The 23,719-nt window shown below is 41.0% G+C and overlaps 1 protein-coding gene across 2 annotated transcripts in view; it reads left to right on the forward strand.

Moving 5' to 3' along the window:
• Positions 1-20,650, forward strand: part of kcnc4 (potassium voltage-gated channel, Shaw-related subfamily, member 4) — a 30,596-nt gene extending 9,946 nt beyond the window's left edge. The window contains exons 2-5 of one of the 2 annotated variants that reach the window (XM_049580473.1): positions 11,377-12,313; positions 12,697-12,762; positions 13,183-13,359; positions 17,858-20,650. In XM_049580473.1, the coding sequence (XP_049436430.1) occupies positions 11,377-12,313; positions 12,697-12,762; positions 13,183-13,359; positions 17,858-17,925 (1,248 nt within the window). In that variant the 3' untranslated portion in view covers positions 17,926-20,650. The remainder of the gene's footprint in view (positions 1-11,376; positions 12,314-12,696; positions 12,763-13,182; positions 13,360-17,857) is intronic. The other variant, XM_049580474.1, reaches the window with a different exon arrangement.
• Positions 20,651-23,719: the final 3,069 nt, after the last annotated feature.

Here is a 23,719-nt window from a genome sequence, read left to right on the forward strand (position 1 = left end):
AAGCCAAAGAGCAATCATCAGTCACGTGGATTGTTGGTGTTTGAGCTGCAATGTGATTTTCTCTTTTTAAAGCTTTTTGGTTGAAAAGTTTTTTTCATAATTAAATAAATAATTTGACAGAGAGCATTCATAAAATATAGAAATATACAATTAACAGCTTAATTGTAAGCGTAGAAGATTGGCCAGAAAGATTAGATAGTATTGTTAACAGCTTCAAACCTCAGCAGGATGGTAGACAGTATATTTACATTTCAGAGGGAGAGAAAAACAAAAACTGCTGCTCTTTTAACTTCACTACATTTGCACATTTGTGAAATAAGTGCAGTCAGTTTTTTTACTGGTTGAATGGATTTAAAAGGCTTTGATTGATGATCAGTATTGAAGGTCAAATAATTATTTTTCTAAATGCTGAAATTTCTTGCCCAACTATCCAGCTTGTGCTTTGTTTTGAGACAAAATGCTTGTTAAAATTTTTAAACACACTCTGACACCACCTGACACATGCAGCTTTGCTTTGACCCAGCATCTGTCTGGAAGCTGTGATACACAGCAGAGTAACCTCCTCAGTAGTCTCTGGATTTTGACTGAAAAAAGGGGCCCAGCTCAAGGTTCATTTTCTGTCTTTTTTCTTCCTGAACTTCTACAGTAAATCTCATGGTCCTCATCAGGACAGTGTATCCTCAGTTGCCATGTGTGGAACGTGTGTCACATCATAACCAATGGTCGTATATGGGGGGAGATCAGAACTCCTGTAAATGTTCAAAGATGGTCTCTGGCATTAGACGTAGACAATCTTTCTCTGGTTGTCTGTTGACTCCTGTTTAGGGCTGGGTATTGTTTAAAAAAATTCAATACCAGTACCAATAACAGTACCCTTAAAGTGATACTGATATCAGTAGTACTCCATTTGACACATTTTTTTGTACTCCCATCATGTGAATGGAAGTTATGTAAAATGCCACCACCACTTCCCCACATCCAAATGTTTTTTTTTTACACAAACACATTTTGAAGGTGTTGAAATTATTAAAATATTTATTTACCTCTACAAAGAGCTCTTTTAAGTACACCGTGCTCAACTTCACCACACCACCACAGACTGTAGCTTCTGCTTTAGTTATTATTTCTATATTTGGGTTCAAAAAGGATCTAATGCAGATATGTTTCAACTGGAGAAGTTTCAGTACATCTTGGTATTGGGTTCTTTCAGTTGACACCTTAAAGAGGAAGAGTACCAATACCCAGCCCTACTCCTAGTTGATGACCTTTGACCTCTAAACAGTCTATGCTGTGACCTGCTTTGTTCCGGTGTCCATAGGGAGCTGGTGTTGTCTCTTGTCCAGGCCCTCTTTGTTTCCCTGCATGCGATGTCAGAGGCAGTCCTGTCCTTACGACGTACCAGCAGACGTCTGTAGGTGTTAAAGCCACATAAGAGAGTCCCACTGGCATGTACATAACCCCCCAAATGACCGTTTCTACATCAGTTACCCAACCCATGTTATGTTGAATTTGTGAAGAAAATGGTGAACGAAGAATCCAGAAACTGACTCCATAAACAGCTGTTCCCAACAGGGAGCTGAACTAAAAGAGAAACTTATATCTATGCTCTCTTTTAAGCCAGGCTCTAATGACAAAAGCAGTAATTTTACCTCGCTGAACACGAGAGCTGCTGGTCTACTGCTGCCTCGATCAGTTTAACTACCTAAGGGTGCTTTCCGACCTAGAGTTGTCTTGCTTTGGTCTGAATCAGGGACAAATTTTGTTACAAAGTTGCATAATTGCCTTGAGTTGGTTCGTGTTCTCACGGCAGCATTTACAAGCAGACCAGATAAAATGCCTTGTGCCGGAAAGCTACTCTTGATTGGTCAGAATTTCCATGTGGGAGAAATCCAGGAAGTGAACAAAATGTTGAAGAAGAGTACACTTGCAAGATAAATGTGACACTTTCTAATGTCACAATGGAGGGACAACTACGCAGGTTGATTTTAGCGCTGGTCAACATGGACTATATTGCTGTCATTGTTCATTTTAGTCAAACCATACAGTTTGAAAACGAGGCGCGGCTCCAACTAGAAAACAATGTTTTGATGCACTGGATGTGCTGAATGTGCATATTAAGGCAGTACAGGAGGAGGTGCACATTAATAATCCTCCAGGACTGGAACATGCTCATGTTTAACCCAAACAATGTGTCATGTGACTGCAGTTAGTTCAGATAGAGGTCAGAACACATTCTCACCACAGATGAACCGCACCAGAGTTCATTTGTAATTAGGCCATGACCACCTCTTCAGGAAGGTCTCGGCCTGATTAAACTGAACCAAACAGGGCAGGTGTGAAAGCACCCTAAGTTTCACTTTCCGTTTAATTCCCGTCCCCAGAAAGGGCTGTCTGTCTGGGAGGTACTGGGCATATGACTTGATAAATGAGAACTGGAGTCATGGAGACATGCGAGAAAAACAAGGTTTCTTCACGTATTCAGCGTAACACAGGATGAGTAACTGATACGCAAATGCTTGCACCTGTTGGCCCGGAGTCTCTCTGTCCTCCTCTTCATTAATGAGATGTTTTTCTCTGTGTAGGAACGTCTCCACTGCTGATCTTTTAGGCTCTAAGTTTTTGATTTTGAATTTAGCAGTCCCCTGTCCCTTCTGCAGTTCATTGACTGCTGATGAAGGTTGATTATAGATGAAAGTCACTTAACTTCAATAGCTGTAAGTCAAAATTTAGAACTGCAGTAATTTGTCTTGTGTTGTATCAAAGTTTAGATCACGTTGCACTTAATGTTTCTGGTTGAATGAAACATAAAGGTGTGACAATGAATGACTTCTCTACAGATACCCAGGAGGAGGTGAGCATTGATTCTCCATCCTCAGGTGTACTGACTCTGAGTCAGTGTGACATGATAGACTCTGAGAAAGCAACACAAGTGGCTGCTTTCTCTGGCTTCGCAGCTGCTGACTGCTTAGAAGGCTCCTTGTTGTGGTTCTTGTGTATAGCATGTCAGTGTTAGTAACGGAGCGTGATGCTGAACAGCTGGAGGTGATGGCTGTGAAGGGACTCCCCAGCTGCTGCACACTGACATGCATCCTGCTGCCCGTCCTGTCTTGCTCCCTCCTGCTCTGATTCTGCAGCTGGGACCGGGCAGCTGTCCCCTCAGGCTAACCTCTGCTCTGTCTGCACACTGACACCTGATGACCTTGAATCGATGTCTTTTTGGCACCAGTGTTTAGTACTCACAGACTTTTGTATCATCTGTATCATCATTCATTCTTTGAGTGGATGTATTGGATGTTCAATATTTTTTTATTAACAATGGATCAAATCTTCAAATAATGATAATACTATTATTAATAATAGTTTAATTTGTGTATCACTTATCTAAACAAGGTGACAAAGTGCTTCACAAAGTGCATGAAGATAAAACAACAATAACAATTTTAATGAGATTACTGACATGTGGTTCAAAGTTCAAATAAGAATCCAAAGTGATGCCTACATTTCTGTAGATTTTATATTAGAGGACCAACAAATGGTTGTAATTTCCTTTCTGTGTGACATGATTCATAGTGATGAACTCACAGATAATTATCACCAACTCTGTACTTTCTATCGACTCTATGGAGCTTTATATAACTTATTATTTAGCTGTCTGTTCCACAGCTTCACTGTTTTGGTTCACTGTCACCCTTCTCACAGTGTTATTGTCAGTGAAAAGCTCCAAAAACCCACTGTACACTGACTGCACAGTTGATGACTAGCTGGTGATACATTGTTGTTTAATCAGCAGTTTATTGTAGGTTATTTATTAGAAGTCCCTTTCTCTGTAGCTTTTAATCGGATCTCATGGTCTTCATTGGCAGATGTAGATGATTCAGTTGTAATCACATGACTGTAATCTCTGTCTGCATCTCTGCCATTTGAATAAAATGAATGAGGTAAAACGTAACAGCAATTCAGTCCGATAATCAGGCTATAAGACATGTAAAAACAAATGTAGTAGAACGGAACTTAAAATATCTGTCGGTGACGTGAAGTGGAGTAGCATCAAATGAAAACACTCATAGACACTGTAAGGGCCTGTGTCCACATAACGTTTTTTTCTCAGGGCTGGTGTCTTTTTTCAGTTGTTCTCAGTGTGATGCGAACGTATGCAGTTGCCTGGAGAAAAAGTGCCACGCCCAGCGCTGCACCTTTTTTGTGTAGCTGCTCCATGCACTGTAAAAACCTCAGTGTTAACATTCATTATAACATCAGCAGGCTCAGCAGACCAACATGGAAACACTCTGTGGTGACACGGAGACATTATGGCAATCACTCCAGCACTGACTGTGTTTAAAGTTCCCACTGTTCAGCTGTAAACATGATATTGTGGTCTCCATGTGTGGGTCAGGTCTTAAATTATAACCATACAGATGCATTTTAATGCTGCAAGATGGACTGGATGGGACAAAGACACACAGACATGGACACAAGCAGATTATAAGAAAAACACTTCACGACAAACCCCAAAATGCTCTCAGCAAGAGAAGTGGCTGTCCTGCAGATGCATAAACACACACACACACACACACACACACAGACACACACACACACACACACACACACACACACACACACACACACACACACACACACACACAGGTGTTAGGTCAAGCTGTGTCGTGTTATTGTTAGACTTTCTTGTTGAGCCTTTTATGAGCAGAGCGGATTGTCCTTGTGTGTGCCAGGGCCTCCAGCACCTTCCCTGCAGAGGTGCCCCTGGCTGCTGATACCCAGCTCTGTTTAGTTCTGGGATAAACCGTTTGGCATTTGAGTAAACTGAACGCTGTCAGGGCCTGTCAGGCTCATTACAGGCGTCTGAACAGCAGCAGGACTCACAGGTTTTATTTGGGATGCTGCTGCTTTGTTGTCACACTGCAGGACCGCTTTCTGTGTGATGTGTTTTTATCAAAGCCAGAAAAGTGGGATAATGTGTTCGGCTGCAAGATGACGTTTATTTATACTTACTAAAATGATTAATGTTATGTAGAATGAATAGATGCATAAGATAAATACAGAGATCGATGATGAAACAGCTGGGCAGTTTTTAGAAATCACACACAGTGGAAACATTTATTGAGGCTTTTATGTAAACTGAACTGTGCGTTTCAACGGACACAATCTGCTGTGTTTGGTTGTGAGGTGGTGACCAGTTTTCAACTTACTGCTTGTTTGGAGGGTGTCATCAGTGTGTCATATGTTGCTTGATGTAGCTTGTTGCTTATATGTCACAGAGGTGGCACCTGTCTGTCTACACTGGCCCAACAAAGTGACGAGGACGGCAGTGCATATAGGGAATCATGTACAATTAAAAATACATTTAATTTACCTGTTTTGTGTGCGTATGTCACAGGATATTTGACAATCATATCAACTCAAATGACAGAAAAAATATTCAAAGTAATTTGTACATATTGGCTCTGTTATTATTACCAATCTTATCAATATGTCTGGCCCGTTTTCTTATACTTGGAGTTGGAAGCTCCTTTTTTTTTTTTTTAAACATTTCTTCTTCTACTGTTTACACTGAGCTCCTCTCTTCGGGTTATTATTCAGGTCTGCTGTGTAACAAGGGAAGAACCCACCTTGGGACTTTGAAGTCCAGAGAGGATTGATGAAAAGCAGCAGGGCCATTTTCTTTATTAATTGACTTTGGAAATTGTCTCGCTGAGGTGCTTCAACAGAAGCTGAACCCTCTCGTTTGGTGGAGCCCAACTTAATTATCCAGCCCTGACGGTATATCTGGCTCTTTTGTCTGGAGAGTTTCCAATAGGAAATCATGGATGAAAGGACACAATGAAAACATATTTTGCACCTGTGTGTGTGTGCATGTAAGTGTGTGTGTGTTAGAGAAACTGAGTGCTTGTAAATGAGTACTTAATTAATTTTAGGGTGAATGCAGGCTGTTTAAATTCAATTTTGTGAAACACATTTCATTTTCAAGTGAAGCAAGAAAGAAAATCTGTTTCAGTGATGCAGGATTTAAAGATAAAATAAGACTTAAAGGTCCAGTGTGCAGGATTTAGGGGCATCTACTGGCAAAAATGGTATATAATAAACATAACAATGTGTACATTGGTTTATAATCACCTAAAAATAAGAATTTTATTACCTTAGAAGGAGAATAAGCAGGTCCTCTTCCACGGATTCTGCCATGTTGTTTCTACAGTAGCCTAGAATGGACAAACCAAACACTGGCTCTAGATAGGGCCATTTGTGATTTAGGCCAACGTGGTTCACCTTCACGCTTAGTGCGCCAGAGAAGTTTGGGTTCTGTAGCCTCACAGCTCAATGCCACTAAATCCTACACACTGGACCTTTAGCAATAAATAAAACATAATTTCTATTTCTACTTAAGAAAATATGCGAGGTTCTTTACTTGAGTGTTTTAGTTTTCAGTTACTTCAGTTACAAAATTCTTCTACTCTGGTAAACTCAGAGGAAAACAAATACTTTTTACTTCACCTCATTATCTGACAGCAACAGTCCATAGTTACCCTGCAGGTTATTTTAGGTTATTTAAGAGGGGACAGTGCAAATTAATAAATACACATGGTATAAAAATGCCAGAATTAGCCAAAAGGTTATGTTTCATCTGTAGTCTCTTGGCCAAGATGTTACCACAACAAAAAAAAAAGAAAAAGAAAACTTAAGATTTTACATTTTAAATAAAGTGATCACTTATGCATTGTTACAGACTAAATAACCCAACAGTATATAAAGTAGTCAAGATTAAGTCTGTTTGCAACATTAAATGTTTATGAATCAATAATAATAGTAATACATTCATTCATCTTCTAACCGCTTCATCCTCTTGAGGGTCACGGGGGGGCTGGAGCCTATCCCAGCTGACATCAGGTGAGAGGCAGGGTACACCCTGGACAGGTCGCCAGTCTATCGCAGGGCTGACACATAGAGACAAACAACCATTCACGTTCACATTCACACCTATGGACAATTTAGAGTTACCAATTAACCTAGTCCCCAATCTGCATGTCTTTGGACTGTGGGAGGAAGCCGGAGTGCCCGGAGAGAACCCACGCTGACACGGGGAGAACATGCCTCTTGCTGTGAGGCGAGAGTGCTAACCACCACACCACTGTGCCGCCCAATAGTAATACAGTCTGATATATATATATATATATATATATATATATGTATTACTACAACAGGGCTGTATTGACCTAATACTAATTTTCACTTTTCATCTCACCCTCCTTTTCTATTTCCAAGAAAAGCCTGATGTCCCTGTTCCCTTTAAAGCAGCCAAAATGCGGGTGTTGGGTGTCATGGCCACAGTAGCTGTGCCAAAACTACTTTCACAATTTCTTGTGAGGGTTTCAGAAACAACTGGAAGCTGTTTACTTTTATAAGTGGGGCTGCTCACCCCAGCATCACTTCACTGTTCAGCTTTAAAATATTACAAAAATAAGATCCCAGTTTATGTAAGCTGTGTTTCCAAGTCTCGACAAAACAAGTCTCCGGTCCAGTCACGACCCAAAAGAGCAGTGATTCTCTCTCCTTTGAATGTGTTCTCGTTAAATATGGTCAAGGTTCACTGTCGTGCTGGAAATTAACGTTGATTGGTGCCAGATTTTATGCACATTATAAAAGCATACAAATAGTTGAAATTATGCCCAGTATTATTATAATTCTGACAGGAACATTCTGCTGTATAATGAATAGTTTTACTTTTTCCTTTTTTGTATTGTAAAGATTAATATTATTAGGAAAAAAATACAATAATACTCAAAGAACATTTTGCTGAAAATGCTTCTGTACTTCTACTTCAGAGAAGTAAGGCTTTTACTTGTAATGGAGTATTTTTTATACATTATAGTATTTCTACTTTTACTTAAGTATCTAAATATTTCTTCCACCCTAATGTTGAGTGAAAGAGACCAACAGAGAAGACAGACAGATTATTTACTGGTTGCTGTAATGTTCTGTATCAGTAACTAATCCAGCTGTGTGCGTCTTTTGCAAGCTGTTTGGCTTGTTATGATATTCCCTGTGATTCAGCTCTGTAACACACACACACGCACACACAGTTAACCTCGGTGGTGATGTTCAGGGAAACCGTGTCCACGCGACAGGGAGGGGGACTCTCCTCCTGGGACAGAGTCGAGGCTTCACCTCCTCCCCTCTTGTCCTGCTGCTTGGTCCTCGTCTCCTCAGGGGATCAGAGCTGTGGGCGCCTCAGAGCTCTGCAGGGACAAAGCTGAAGAAAGTTGTCATGGTAGAAAGCTGCACATTATCTAAGAGTACATGTATCATAGTGTAAATGTGCAGTATTTATTTATTTATTTATTTTAATATGGGCTGCTTTTCTTTCAGTTCTCTAAACTCCATAGACTGTCCTGTTGTTATTTATTGTATTTGTTCCACAGTGAGTTATCGTCCCCATCCGACATCACATGCTTTATTTGTTTTTTCTAACTACAGACCCAAACACTATAAAGCAGATTGATATGTGAGAGGCCCCCCGAGGGAGAGAGTAGCTGAGTGCATGCAAGGCACAGGTACATATTTATCCAGCTGAAAGATTAGAAAGGTTGGAGAGGCATTACAATAATTTGTCCAGGCTTTAGTAAACAATAAAGACAGGCTGGGTATGAGTTAGCACACAAACACAGAGAGGCACGGCCATTGTGCTGGATCAGGTGAATGCCATGCAGCCACATCCTTTAAATTACCTCCCATCTGCTGTATAAGCCGTTTGACTCTCTCTGCATTTTGTTTGTATTTGTACTTATAAGACGGACCATTTGCTTTATATTATATATTACTGTTTTAGGGGGAACACTGACAGCAGTGTTTCACTCACTCAAACAACAGCACAGGTGACTTTTATGACTCAGCTCTTGTCCAGTGTCTCTTATCGCTCGCTGTTCTGCTCATCTCTTCACTTCCCTCCTCTCCACTTGTGGTCGGAGGCGACACATGCTGTTACCACATTAACCAAAAACCTCCCTGGTCTCAGCAAATTCAAATCATGAAACCATTTTCTGTGTGTTTATCTGAAGTTGGTTTAGTAAGTCAGCTCACTCCATGTTGGCACCATGTGAGCGCCCCCTGCTGTCCGCAGCTGGCACGGCCCATGTTAATAGAATCACGTTTTCTCTCAGCAATTGGTTTGAAATTGGTCTGTTTTCTCAGAGAACATTGTCCAGGCCCTCCTGCAGCCGTGGTGCCTTTTCAAATAATAATAATGATAAAAAAGATATCTTCACTCACTAATCTTTAAACTGGAGTGGCAGTGGACAATCACAGGAATTTGTTATTTCCTGGCAGGTAATAGGATGTCAGTGGCAGTGCTTATTTTATTTATTTATTTTTGTTTCCACTTGGGCTACATGATTGGTGTATTATGAACGTTACATTTGCACGTTCCACACATATCATGTCATTTCTAAAGGGATGTAATATGTAAGCCTGCATTGTCATCGGGAGGTGGAGGCCGTGGTTGATGGTGTGTCACCTAGGTGAGATGCCTGCCAAGCTGCAGATCACTGTTTGAGAAAAGGTTGTTAGTGAATCAAGTTAATGAGTCATTGTTGTGTTCCCAGTGGCTTTTAGCCCCCAAATATGGGTCTTTTTGGGGAGCTATCGCTGTGTCTCAAGCAGCTTTTTAGGCTTAAAAAATGGTTGTTTTTTTTTACCAAGATATTACTGCTTTTCCTGTCCAGATTGTGTTCTCCAAACAGGGTATTTTAAGCTAAAACATGATCATTTCCTAATGATATCTAAGTTGCGTTTGTGCCTTAACCTCACCACTTTTATCACAGCGTTGTTGAAATGTGAAGTTTCAATGTATCCGCTATGTAACGTGCAAATATAACATATCCATGGTTTGCAGAGACGTTCAGTGTGTCAACATTTTTCTGATGATTAGGTGGAAAACAGGCTGGAGACGTGTTATTAAAAACACTTGCTTTTGTTGTTTGTTGGTCTCGAGCAGTGGTCTGCAGCTGTCTGCTGCTCGGCAGTTGTCTCGCCATCCACCATCTGCTGTTCCTCCTCATGAGAAACTCAGCCCATATACATGTTATTTAAACTTTAGAAAAGTTGATATGATTCATACGAAAGGTGCAAATATGACATATCCGTTCTATAGTGCCAACATTTTATTCTGGCGACTGTGGTGGGTGTAAAATGATAGTATCAAATATCTGCCTTTTGAGCTTAACTGTCAATAACACATCTTCTTTAGCATCTTTGTTTTCATTGTAAACTTCTTGTTTACTGGGCATGTCATTGGCAGGTGTAGGAATGGCAGTTTCAGTCAACCGTCTCTTTGATCCACACTGAACTATCTGTACAACTCTTACTTTGATTGCAATGAAATTGGATTCAGACATTAATTTCCTCCTGCGGTTTGAATTGCAGAACCTTTGGTGATCCCCTGAATTTTTCATCCAGTGCTACCATCATGTTGAAATTTATATTTGTCCAATATTATGGCTTGGGCATAATATAGACCTGCCAGTCTAATGACAGTCCTGTAAGTCAAGGCTGTGCTTAATGTTAAGTGCTTATTAGCCAACGTTTTCATGCTAACAACAAGACTAAGATGGTGAACATCGTAAACACTACACCTGCTAAACACTGGTTTGTTAGCATGCTTATGTTAGCATTTAGCTCATAGCACTGCAATGCAATGCAGCCTCATAGGTGTAAGTCACATTAAGGTATCTACTGGAATTTGTCACAGATGGATGAATTTGCCATAGTGGTCTGGGTGGCTCTCCTCCTTTTGAATATTTAGTTTTTGGTATATTTGTATCGTACTCCTGCATTGTAAGAGATATCAGGGCTCATTTTCTCCATTTCAGATGAAGCTTTTTGCAGTCATTCATTCATGTATGTGCAAAACTAACTTCACAGTCACTGATTCATCACAATACATTTATATCCTTACTTTGATGTTGTCAGAGTTTGTGTCTTATCATATTTCTTTGCGCCTGACTTAAATGTTCTCATATCTGTGTGTTCATTATTTCAGTCTTCGCTAACTGTCAATCACCTGACGCTCACTGCCTCCCCCAGAAAATAATCCCTCAAAACACGCTGCTTTACAGACATGATTGGCACATCCATGTCTTTTATTGGTGATACTGAAGAGTTTGATAAAAAAAAATAAGTCTTATGATATCATTAATTAAGGCATGGATTGAAAAATAGTTTTTTTGGAGGCACACATCATGCAGGCAAAGGTTCAATTAAAAGCCTTTGAACAAACAGTATTTGAAGCAATAAATAGTTTTGATTGCTTATTAGTCAGTGTGAAGGTCTGACGTTGTGTTGATTAACTTTTTCATCTGTCTCCTGCAGGGAGTAGCGCTTGCCTCGCTCTTTTTCATCCTGGTGTCCATCACCACCTTCTGCCTGGAGACCCATCAAGCTTTTAATGAACTGCAGAACCGCACAGAGCATGTTGTCGTGGGCAACATCACAGTCCCAGTGGAGAGGCCAGAGATGGTGACCAAGCCCATCCTCACCTGGGTGGAGGGCGTCTGTGTGATCTGGTTCACATTTGAATTCCTGGTGCGAATCATCTGCTGCCCAAACAAGGTGGTCTTCATCAGGAACACACTCAACATCATTGACTTTGTGGCCATTCTGCCATTCTACCTGGAGATGTGCCTGAAGGGTTTGTCATCCAAAGCTGCCAGCGACGTGCTGGGCTTCCTCCGCGTGGTGAGGTTTGTCCGGATCCTCAGGATCTTCAAGCTGACGCGGCACTTTGTAGGCCTGCGCGTGCTGGGCCACACGCTGAGGGCCAGTGTCAATGAGTTCCTCCTTCTCATCATCTTCTTGGCACTGGGTGTGCTCATCTTCGCCACCATGATATACTACGCCGAGCGCATCGGAGCCAAGCCCGATGACCCCACAGGCTCCAACCACACACACTTCAAGAACATCCCCATCAGCTTCTGGTGGGCAGTGGTCACCATGACAACACTGGGCTACGGAGACATGTACCCACAGACGTGGCTGGGCATGATGGTGGGGGCGCTGTGCGCGCTGGCCGGGGTGTTGACCATCGCTATGCCGGTCCCTGTCATTGTCAATAACTTTGGGATGTACTACTCACTGGCTATGGCCAAACAGAAGCTGCCGAAAAAGAAGAAGAAGCACAACCCGAACCCCGACGCTCCGACTGACTCGGCCTCGTTTGTGAAGTCGGAAACAAACTCACACAGAGACAGCACTCAGAGCGACACGTGTCCGCTGGCTGCTGAGGAGAGCATCAGCAGGAACCGCTCAGGTCAGGCTGCAGTTTAATGTTAAAGGTGCAGTTCACCCAAAATACAGAAAACATTTTTCTCACTGATCTTTTGTGGTATCCAGCCATGCAGACAGCTTTGGCTTCATTTACTCAGGTTTTAATTCTCAGGTTTACTGATGACAATTTAATACAAACATGATTGATATTTGTGTGATGAATGAAAATGTTTGACTTAAACAGGAATATCTCTTCTAGAAACAGTGTCCTTGTTACTGTAATTATCTCTTAATAGATATTTTCTATCACATAAATATTGTATTTTAAAATTAAATACAATCTATGGATAATCCAGAGCAATGGGGACACTAATGCTGGAAAAAGATGTTCTGATTTTTTAATTATTGTTTATAATTTATGTTTAGGCAGAAATCTTAGTGTGGAACCTCTCAGAACAACAAAACTATCTGCGTGGCTAAATACCACTGGAGGTAAGTTAGAAAATGCTTTCTTTGTAATTTGGGTAAAGTAACCCTTTAATCTAATGTTACTGCTTATTGAATTTATTTGATAGGTTTTTAAATCAGAAAGATTATTTTTCTTCATCCTGTTTCTTTAATTGATGACAGATATTTGAGTGGCCTTGAGCCTAATAGAAACACAGCACTGTATTTCTAGTCTTCTAGTTTCTGAGGCTTTTCAGAGTTTGTCTGATAGATGAACCGCACTTAGTCATATAGACAGTAACGCACAGGGATTAAATTACTCCTCATAACGTCTCAGTCAAATTGAATTTCATCACAGAAAAATACCGATTTTATGCAATATACTTCTGTCTGTCTGGGCCCTCGGGGCAGTCTCAGTAAAAGCTTTGGCATTTACGTTGCTGTGTGTTTTTGTCTTCCTGTCAGACTCCAAACAGAACGGGGATGCAAATGTGGCCCTTTCAGAGGAGGAGGGCTGCAGTCTGACCCAGCCGCTGTCCCCCAGTGAAAAGTGGTCCCTGCGGTGCTCCCGAGGGCGAGACAAGACTAAGAAGGAGGCCACCTGCTTCCTACTCACCTCTGGAGACCCCAACGTCCACAGTGGTGAGTTACATCACTACACACCTGAGAAAACACTGTACTGATTGTAGTGTTGCACATTGTACTGCGTGCTTTTATCTGTACTGTAGTTTCAAGTCAATTCTCTGAGATTTTGGTTCTGTTGGTATGTGGTCAGGTGTTTTGTGTCTCTCCACTGGAGCTCTCTGGAATTTGTACAGTGTATTTAAGAGGTTTAAGTCACATGTGCAACATGCTCCTGACAGACTGAATGTACTTGTACTTGACTTGACTGGTACTTCTTTGCAGATAGTGAAGGCCTTTGCACACCAAGTCTTTATTTTTCATCCAATATTGTCACATTTAAAAATAAATGCAACCTCACATTGTGTCAAACACGTTTACACACCAACTCCAAGACTTTTGGCAGGGCAGAAGTGGACAATCAGCAAGAAAAAGAAGTGGAAATACATGGGAGCAGTGTCTTCCTTGAAATCTTCCACGACAATGAGAAAGTAATGTTTGCCTATCCAGAAATGATGATGCTTATTAGGTTTGCAGTGGTATACTGTGATATGAAATTGGATGGTTATCGTACCATGTGCATTTGCTTATCTACTATATTGAAAAATATACATAACTGGATAGAGAATCTCACCTTTATTTTATGTATTTTACACATACTTCCATTACAAATTATTGTTTCAAGTGGTAATAAACATTTGTTCAACCAAAAATAACCCTTTTGCTCTCATTGGTTCAAAGGTCATTCTGACTGATACCATGATACCATGAAACTGCAATATTCTCTGAGGTTATTGTACTGTGAAAATCTCATACCATTGCAACCCTAATGCTTGCGGCAGGGTGCAGTTTAATAGTATCCTTCATGACTCAGGTAGCTGCGGTGTCAAATGCAAAATGTGGGCAGAGTGGCGACAGCCAGGGAGGTACCTCCTGAGGAGAGAAGCAAAGGAGCAAATGTGTCTTTCTATTTTGCCTCATATGCAAATTTTGTCGAAATGAACACAATAAAACATACCAGACTCAGTGCAAGGCTTCCGTGTGTAGCAGTTTTCATCTGATGATGGATTAAAAAACACATACCAAAAATACAGATTTGGTGTGCAAGGCCTGTTGATGAGAATATTGACACCACTCTCATGTCTGTTCACTAAACATGAAAAACAGCTAGCCTGGCTCTGTCCAGTGGTGAAAACAAATCTGCCTACCAGCACCTCTAACATTCACCAATTAACATGTCATATCTTGTCTGATTAATTCATGCAAAAAAAGAGGTGCAAAAATAAAACATTGTGGTTTTTAAGCTTTGCTGCCAAAGAAGCTGTTGTAACTAAATATAAAACACAACACCCTTTTTGGCACTTTGAGCACCACAAACCGAGTGTCATCTAGTTCCATTATATTGGAGAGAAGGCAAAAATCTCTACAGCTGATATCTCCAACACTCTGCACCTCACACCAAAACAATCTACACTGATAAGTAGCACTACAGGTAAGAGGGAAAATAGGTATACTGGGGGTGAACTGTCCCTTCAAATTAAACATTTTTAACAAGTAACACCAATATTCTGTAATTGTGACAGTTTTAAGAGCCGTGTGAAACAGGTAACATAAATGCAAAGCTCCTTTGAATCTTTCAATTGACATCCGCCGTCAGCCTGCCATCTCTCTCTGCTTGAATGGCCGCTGGATCTCACATCTGAGCTTCCCAAAGTACCCAAAAGCCCCTTGTGAGAAGAGGCTCTATATTTGGCAGTCATGGATTCATTTCTGACATCCTGAGCACACATCCCACCCAGTCAACATCCTAACTCTCGTGTGCAAACAGCCCAACAACACTGAAGGTGTTTTCCGGCAAAACTGCACTTTACAGCTATGCATTTTTCTACCAAAGCTCATTAGCACATCACTGTCAAGGAAAAAACAACAACACATAAATGGGGCACTTACTGTAGCTCGGCTCCTATGAGACTATATACTTCCCACATTTTTTTGACAGCCCATTACAAGGAAATTGTATTTGAACGTGTGTTGAAAGCCTTGCCAATCCCTGAACGTGTTGAGTGTTGTAGATTGGTGTTGGTTAATGGCATGTTGTCACATGACGGGAAAAAAACAGCCTCGGTTGTGTCTGTCAGATAAATGAGAAGAAGGGATGTTTGTGGACATGTTGTGATGCTCAGGGGAGGAAAACATCTGTCAAAATAAAATCTATAGCCTCACAGTCACAGTGGCAAAGACACAAACACAGCGAAACACCAAATTGTTACCAGGCTGCTTTCACGCTGACTTCTCTAATAATACGCTAAATTATCTGGTCAGCTCGTGAAATTGCCAAGCGAGCTTTATTCTGATCGCAGGGACAAAAACAATGGGAGGCTGAGCAAAGCCAGAACACCTCAAAACTAATCTTTGAGGGAGAGAGGAGGGGGTAATTCAATCCTGAGCCCTGTGTCTGGTGAGTATGTGGATAATGATATCCTAGTCTATTACAGGGGAATATCACACATACACAACACATTTTAGTGCACATTACCTGCAAAAAAAGGCTCAAGTGGACTTTACTGTTTCCTAACAGTGAGGGAAAGTGTTGTGGCAGAGTTCAAAATAAAAATCTCCTCATTTCTGTCGGACATGAGAAAGGCTTGCTCTGTGGTTGCAGCCATTTTGAGCTGGTTAGATGGAAAGAGATTATGACACAGTGGCTCTGCTCTTTAGAGCTATGCCCATAGGGGATGGCATTGGGTTAATTTCAGGGTTACAGGATACAAGGTATGGATCATATTTCACCAGAGCTGTATGGCAGGAAGCAGAGAGGAGGACAGATGGATGCAGCAGGTCTGAAGATGCTCTGATGGTTATCATTTGACAGGAAATGGTCGCCCGGCCCGCAGTGGGACAAAATGCTGGTGGATTTAAAGTGATTACGGTCGACACAGGGAGCCTGTGACAATGTTAACACTCGCTGTCACCATTTATACACGCAAACATTGTCCCAGTAGAAAGCGCACTGCCTCAGCAATGTGTCAACCGCCAGCTTGTTGCCTTGAGATGAGTGCATAATGGTGTGGCAAACCGTTCAAGTGTTTCTAAGAGGAAGCAGCAGGGAGATATTCTGACAAGCAGAGAAAAGACTTCTGAGCTCGGATGAGCCTCCATATTCCCCAGTGACTCCTCTGGGTGATTGCTACTAATAGGTTTCCATTAACAACATGGGTGGTCAGAGCGAAAGCCTCCTGCTGGCCTCTGAAGTTCAGATCTGTAGGATTTCTTTGTCTGTGGAGGAGAAGTAAAAACACCAGTCAGTTAATCAATTACTACTTTAAGGACTGCTTCACCTGCAAAATAACCATTTGTATATCAACTACTCATCGTGTGTTCACTTTAATTTGTGAACAAATAGGTCCCCTGTGAAGGTTTTTTTTTTTATCAAATCAAATTACATTATTAGTTTGATTAGTTTGTCTCTTTATTAAGAAATGGGTGCATGCAGCATACTGATACAGCCAATGAAAAAATTAATTCCTAACTTTTTGTATAGGCCCAGTTAAATATTTCCATAATAATGTGTGGTTATCACAGAATCCCACGGCACACCTTGAATGGCATCACGGCATACCATCTGAGAACAACTGGTTCAGCAGCACAAGTTGTGTGTGAGTTTATAAAATGTAAGGTGTTTTGATAGAGTTTTGCCATTGTTAATCACAGAAACCTATGACTTGATCATTTTGGGTACTCTCCATTCACCGTGAAGGGATACAAGAAAAATAAAGTTTTCTTCATGAACTCAGTGAAACACAGGGTGAGAAATTGATATACAGATGATCATTTTCCAGGTGAAGTATCCTTTTACAGATACACTATGCAGGGATTTCCTAATAAAATTAGCGTATTGACTCACCCAACAGTAATCCCTCAATCATCACTGATGACCCAGTACGTGCAGTGTAACCCTGTCCTCTCTCTGCTTGTATTTTCTCATTTTCTTCTTATTTTCTGTGTTTGGGACATTCCTGGGCACAGTGACCAGGTGCCAGACCGTAAGCAGCACACATCCAAGCAGAAGCTACAAAAATTGTGGACACAGCGCCAAGAAAACACACGAACAAAAAAAAAAAAAAACAACAAAACACAGAGAGAGGCAAGATGCCAAGCAGACAAAGCTGGGTTTGGCTTTCACTTTCACTGAAGATACTGTCTACAAACAGTAACCAACAATTCCTTCATAGTGTATCTTTAAATAGGAAATAAGAAACTTTAATTTTGATAGCTGATTAATCATCATTCTCAAATTTATGAGTTTAAATTGTGAATTGTTGGTCAAACAAAACAAGCTATTTGAGAATGTCACTTTGGGCTTAAGCTACTTCTTGTGGGCAGCTTTTATTCAGCAGAGATATTTCATCACTTCATATGTCTATTATATTCTATCATATAGCCGTTAACCAGGTCTTTCATGCTCACATCATAAGTCACTGTGTTTCATTGTATTTGTGTCCTCTGTGTTTCCTAATAGAGAGCTGCAAAGACATCCTCGCTGCCACTGGAAACTACGCTCAGCCCGAGGTCACCACGCTGACCTGATGCTGATTGGCTAGGAAAAGGAGAAAGAGCGTGAACTCTCGATGGAGTACATGCTGCGCAGAGCTTCGGCTCTGGTCCTGAATGAACTGCAGAGCGGATTCTTTTTATTCAAGACAAGTTTTCTTTGTCTCTGTCAAACATCCAAAACCCTGTGGTAGAAAATCAGTTGCGTAAGAGATTTACCATATGTACACTCACACACTTTACATGTTACAGAACAGTTTGCATGTGTTGCATGATCTACCATTGTATAATGTACTTTAGAAAATGACATTAATATGCTTATCATTTAGTGGACATGTCATAGCCTGAAAAGGCCCTGAAATCACATTTTGTCAATCAGCTTCTTGTTGCGTCTGGTGGGTAGGGCTGGGTTTCAGTACTCAATACCTTTGAGATATCGACTGAAGTAACCCAGAGCGAAGTAACATTGAAACATTTCCAGTGAAACGATGCCTGCATTCAATCCTTTCCCGGACTTGTGTTGCTACCATCTCCAAAGCTGCTCTCCTTGGCAAACGATCAGTTTAACATCTGCCTGGTTAGCACAACCTAACATAATCAGCAGCGGCTAACATCCAACCCCGAGCAGTTAAAACGTCCTAACAAACTCACACCAACACTGAACCAGCTTGACTCAGTCGTTTAACCAATTAATAACTATCAAGTAACGTTAGCCATGTGATGCTAACAGCTAGCCCTCTCACTGTGCGTGTGCAGTCGGGCAGACTCTCACAACTGTCCCTGGTGCAGAGCTCAAGCTCCCGCAGTTTGCAGTTCAGCATGCCAAGATGCCACCTAAACCTACCTGCCACCTAAAAAAATTATTGGTACTGAATCAAGTTCTCTATTTGTATTGGCATCGTTTAAGAGAACTGGTATTGGTACTGGTATCATAATGTTTATTTTAACGATACCCAGCCCTACCAACGGGGTCCTGCTGCACATGAACACACAGTTTTCTGCCATTACTGAAACAGTTCTGTTTTTTTTTTTTTTTCTGTGCTTTTCTTATTGGTTTGAAGTGGGAGGGACTCAGTTGCAGAAATGTGATGTCATGCATGTCAGTCAATCAGGATTTAGTAACGTCGTTTGGTCACTGTCAATCAAATCTGATCAAATCACGCACACACAGTCTCGAGTTTATGAGGTCATAAACTCTTTATCAGTTATGATGATTTAGTTACTTGATGAGTTAGTCGTAATTCCTTCTTGGTCAGTTTTGACTGTATTGATCCATGAATATTTGATGTTATAGAGGAAGACTTTTTGTGGGTTTTGGTCTGAAGTGAACCATGGGTGGATTACGAGGCAGTGGGCCCCTGGGCACAGATACACAAAAGGCCGCTCGACCTTTTCTTAGTTAGAAGCAGGACACACAGATTCAGAGGTGGTTTTGTATCACTCTAAGGTCATTTTATGTATCTTTTGGTCATGTTGTGTCTCTTATCAGTTCATTTTAATGTTTATCTTGTCATCTGAGTCTCCTCCTGGTGAGTACATGGTGGTGACATTTTGCAGGTGAAGGCCAGAGGGGCCCCTTGGCCTGTGCCGGTAGGCGTGTTCAGTAATCCATCCATGATGTGAGCTGTTGAAACCACATGGCAACATTTTTCTAATGAGATAGAGCATTAATTAGCATGATTTTTTTTTCCTTTAGTGCGATATGTACAGAGACAGTTTTTGGAACTTAAAAACAAACAAAAAAAAAAACTAAAAACTTCACTTGGATTAACGTCTTAAGTCCATAAACGTTGTTAAATGTCGAGTAAGAACACCCAAACATTTGTGAATATGGGTTTGTACAGCGAAACTGTTACTGTGAACTAGGGTTAGATTAAAACTTGAAATCATTGTCCGGTTCTCGACGAAACAGACCCTCTATTCTTTGTTGATCATCCGGTCTCTGCCCTCTGTCGTGCCACTGCTTTTTAACACTGACCACTGGGACAACATGCAGATATTTTGTCGGGACACAGCGTGGTATAAATGCTGCTCAGGCAACACATTGTTTATAAATCCTTGTACAATAAGAGAGTTTAACAAAAGAAATCAATGGAGCAGTATTGTCTGTCTGTTACATTAGCCGTATACAATGCATGCATCACTGCTGGTTGAGTCAGGACCAAACGTAGACTCTGTCAGACTGCATGGTAGATTTTTAGTACCATCATTAGTGAAACTTCATACAGTGCAATGCCATCAGTTCCACTTGTGCCTCATGTTGAGTAACGGAGCTTACATGTGTGCAGTAATGTAATTAGATTTGTTCCCTAACACTTCTGGTTGTGTCGGATGCGTAGAAACCCTGTTACATGTTTCCACGGAGAGAGAAGCAGGAGTGTGGTTTCTTTCACTTGTGACTTATAATATATTCCTCATGGTCTACCATAGTGGCCTTATGTTTAACAAACAAAGGGAAAGTTAATTTCATCTTCATTAGACTCCAGCTCCGTTTCTATGCTGACCCCAGAGGTCTGCAATTATGTAGAAGCACAGTTGTACGTATGTAGCACAGTAGAATATTCTGGATCATTCCTTTTCTCCTCTGTATATGACATGCTTAGCTGTTTACCAACAATGAAAGATTATTATTTTGATAATCCGCCTTTTTAGCCTCATTTCCTGTTTTCCCTGTTGTATATGTACTCGAATGTGATGGAGAAGCACACAGCACACCAGTTTCATATCTCCCCATTATGGATTGTATAAGTGACTGTGATGGATTTTGGATTTTGTGTGTGTGTGTGTGTGTGTGTGTGTGTGTGTGTGTGTGTGTGTGTGTGTGTGTGTGTGTGTGTGTGTGTGTGTGTGATGTATCATGTAGGCATGTTTCTATGCAGAACTAGAAATAAAATCCATTTCCCCTCCTGCTGTTGAAGATAAAATCTTGTCGTTTCTGGTTTGTTCACAGCTTGCATTATGGAATCTGCCTTTTTTTCCATTAGGTGAACAGTTAGCGGTTCTATATCTCTGCTGCCGCCACCGCTGTGTCACCTACTGTACGGCTATTTATAGTGGTGACACAAGTGTAGTCTGGTGGTTGATCTAGGGCTCGCTCAAAGTGGTGTAACGGCAGTCACAGACGTGCCTCCTGCTCTCCTGTGCCTCCATGATTATGTACCGAAGGTGTAGATGGCATACAGAACACATCACCATGGAGATTTGGGATGACAGGCAACACTAATTACTGCTCGGCCCCCCGTCTTTCACACGCAAAGAAACACCACTCTCTCTCTCTCTCTCTCTCTCACACACACACACACACACACACACACACACACACACACACACACACACACACACACACACTCACCTCAGCTCAGCGTGATCATCATTACTGTTGTTGCCCATGAGGAGTGTTTTGATGTTCAGGGATGTATTGTGCAGCGCACTGTGGCGAGGAATGGGGGGGGGCAAGATGTCATGGGAGAGTCTAAGCCATAAAGGCTGCATGAATACGAAAGCAGACGCCATGTGTTCATACAAAAGCAGACACAGTCTTTCAGTGAAGCTAAACGTGGACTGAGATACAGACTGATCAGATTAAAGCAGGTTGATGATGAGAAGATGCTCTGATGGTCTCAAACACAGTATTTGGCTGCTCTGATATTAAAGGAAAAATGTGCCATTTTTTATGCAGATAACCAGTCAGTGCTGATGGTAAATGTAGTCCACTGAAACAATAAATTCCTCAGTGCGTGCTATATTGACCAAGAAAGCTGAGCTCTCCTGCTCACTGAGCCTAGACAGCAGGCCTACATGTACCAAGATGCAATGCATGTGAGCTTCTGACACCCAGAACTAAAACATGACGTCGCCAACGTTTACAAGGTTTGGCCTGCAGGTGACAAAATAAAAATATGGAGGCTCCGTAGTCTGAACCAGTGGCAACCAAGATGGCAACACTATTATTTTTCATGCACAGTAGCACATTATCACTTCACTCCTTCCCTTTTTTTTAACCTTTTACAATAAAAGCCCAACTTAAATTAGTATTTTTTTCAACAACATCTTTATTGATTTCAACAACAAGGAACGACATACATAAACACACATCCAGTATGTGTATATATATACATCCACAAACATGCAAAAGAAAAGGACACCACAAAAAGATTGGTACAACTGCAGAGTATTTAACACACATGTAATCCACCCCCACCCAAAAAGTATGAATTTAAAAATAAATAAACAGATAAAATAAATGGAATACATTAAAAATAAATTAATAAATGAGAGAGGAAAGTAAAGAAATAAAAACAACAAGAAAGAAAATCATAAATTACAGGTTGAAGATCGTATTAGTGCAATACAATACACTTCAGTTTCAGTACACGTTATATTAACGTACAAATTTTGACGACAATAAGAAAAAAAAACTTATAGCAGAGGGTCACTTATAGCATATCCACACTGCTTCCAACATGTGTAGTAAATCTGTCCTCTCCACATAACACATGAAGGGACCCCACATGTTGTGAAAGAGTGACCGATTACCCACATTGGCCTACCAACTTTAGATTAATACATCTTACTAGGAGGCAACTTAACTCAACAAAAGAGGCAACTGCCAGGAAAATAAAACATTGTCCCTGTATGTTTCTGAAAACCACAGATATGTCACATTTGTACATTATTATGTAGCCAATGTGTTCAGATTTTACATTTCAACAATGATGTGGTTAACATGGTTAGGTTTAGGCATAAACAAACAATTGGTTATGGTTAGGAGAGGATACTGTTTTGGCGTAAAATCTCAGTTTTTAGGGACTAATCTCTGCTGGAAATGCAGCGATATCTTGGTAAAAGACAACTGCTTTTTGTGGCACTAACCCCAGTGGAAAAACAGCAATAGGCCGCTGAAAATCACTCATGTTCTGTGGCTAAAAAGCCACTTAAAACACAGCCATGGGTCTCTAAAATAGACCTGGTTTTGTTATTTGTTGGTTTCCAACTGTGGTCTACAGCTTGGTGTAACATATCCATGGTTCACAGAAATGTACAATACCAACATTTTCTTCTGGTGACTGGGCTAAAACAGCTTAGTGTTCGGTGACTAACATACTTACTCAGTGATCATCTGCCCTCTCGGCCCTGCTGATCTTAGTTGTCTTTTCCAGTTCATCTTTGTGATCCTGAAGAAAGTCTCAAGCACACCTCTGCTGGAGTGAGGAGTACATTTTTGCTCTGTCAGGGTTCGCAGTGGTGACTTCATCCAACAAAAACTTCCCACACTGAAATTCCTTGCAGCAGAATGATTCAGTTTCTGTTGACATTAGAGGGCAGTTTGAGCAAAGGCCTCACCAGTCAGTGTTTGTTCTCAGGAGCTCAGGTTCTGGAGGGTCCTCACTGACGGCATCCTCTTGCATGTAATGCAGCCGCAGCCTTGGCCTCTCTCTGCTGCATTTCTTCAACCATATACTCTGGCTTGGATAAATATGGCTGAATATCCAAGTTCACCAAAGAACGTAAAGAACCACTGTAAAATGTATCCTCGTCTATAAAGTTGCGTAACTCAGGTTTCTCGGTCAGTATAGCACACACTGAGGAATTTATTGCTTCAATCAACTACATTTAATCAGACATCCACACAAAAAGTGGAGACTTTTCCCTTTAACGGTAACTTGAGGAGGGGCGTTAACATGTACAGAGAAATATTCAGTTTATCTTTACTAAGTGGCAGATTACTGGAGTCTGTACATGTGACATCATCTCAACACACAGAGCTGCATGAGGTCATGAGAATATATATTTTTAAATACAGTGAACATTTGTGAGACAAGTGGATTTA

The sequence above is a fragment of the Epinephelus fuscoguttatus genome, linkage group LG7 (assembly GCF_011397635.1).
Source record: "Epinephelus fuscoguttatus linkage group LG7, E.fuscoguttatus.final_Chr_v1".
Taxonomy (NCBI): domain Eukaryota; kingdom Metazoa; phylum Chordata; class Actinopteri; order Perciformes; family Serranidae; genus Epinephelus; species Epinephelus fuscoguttatus.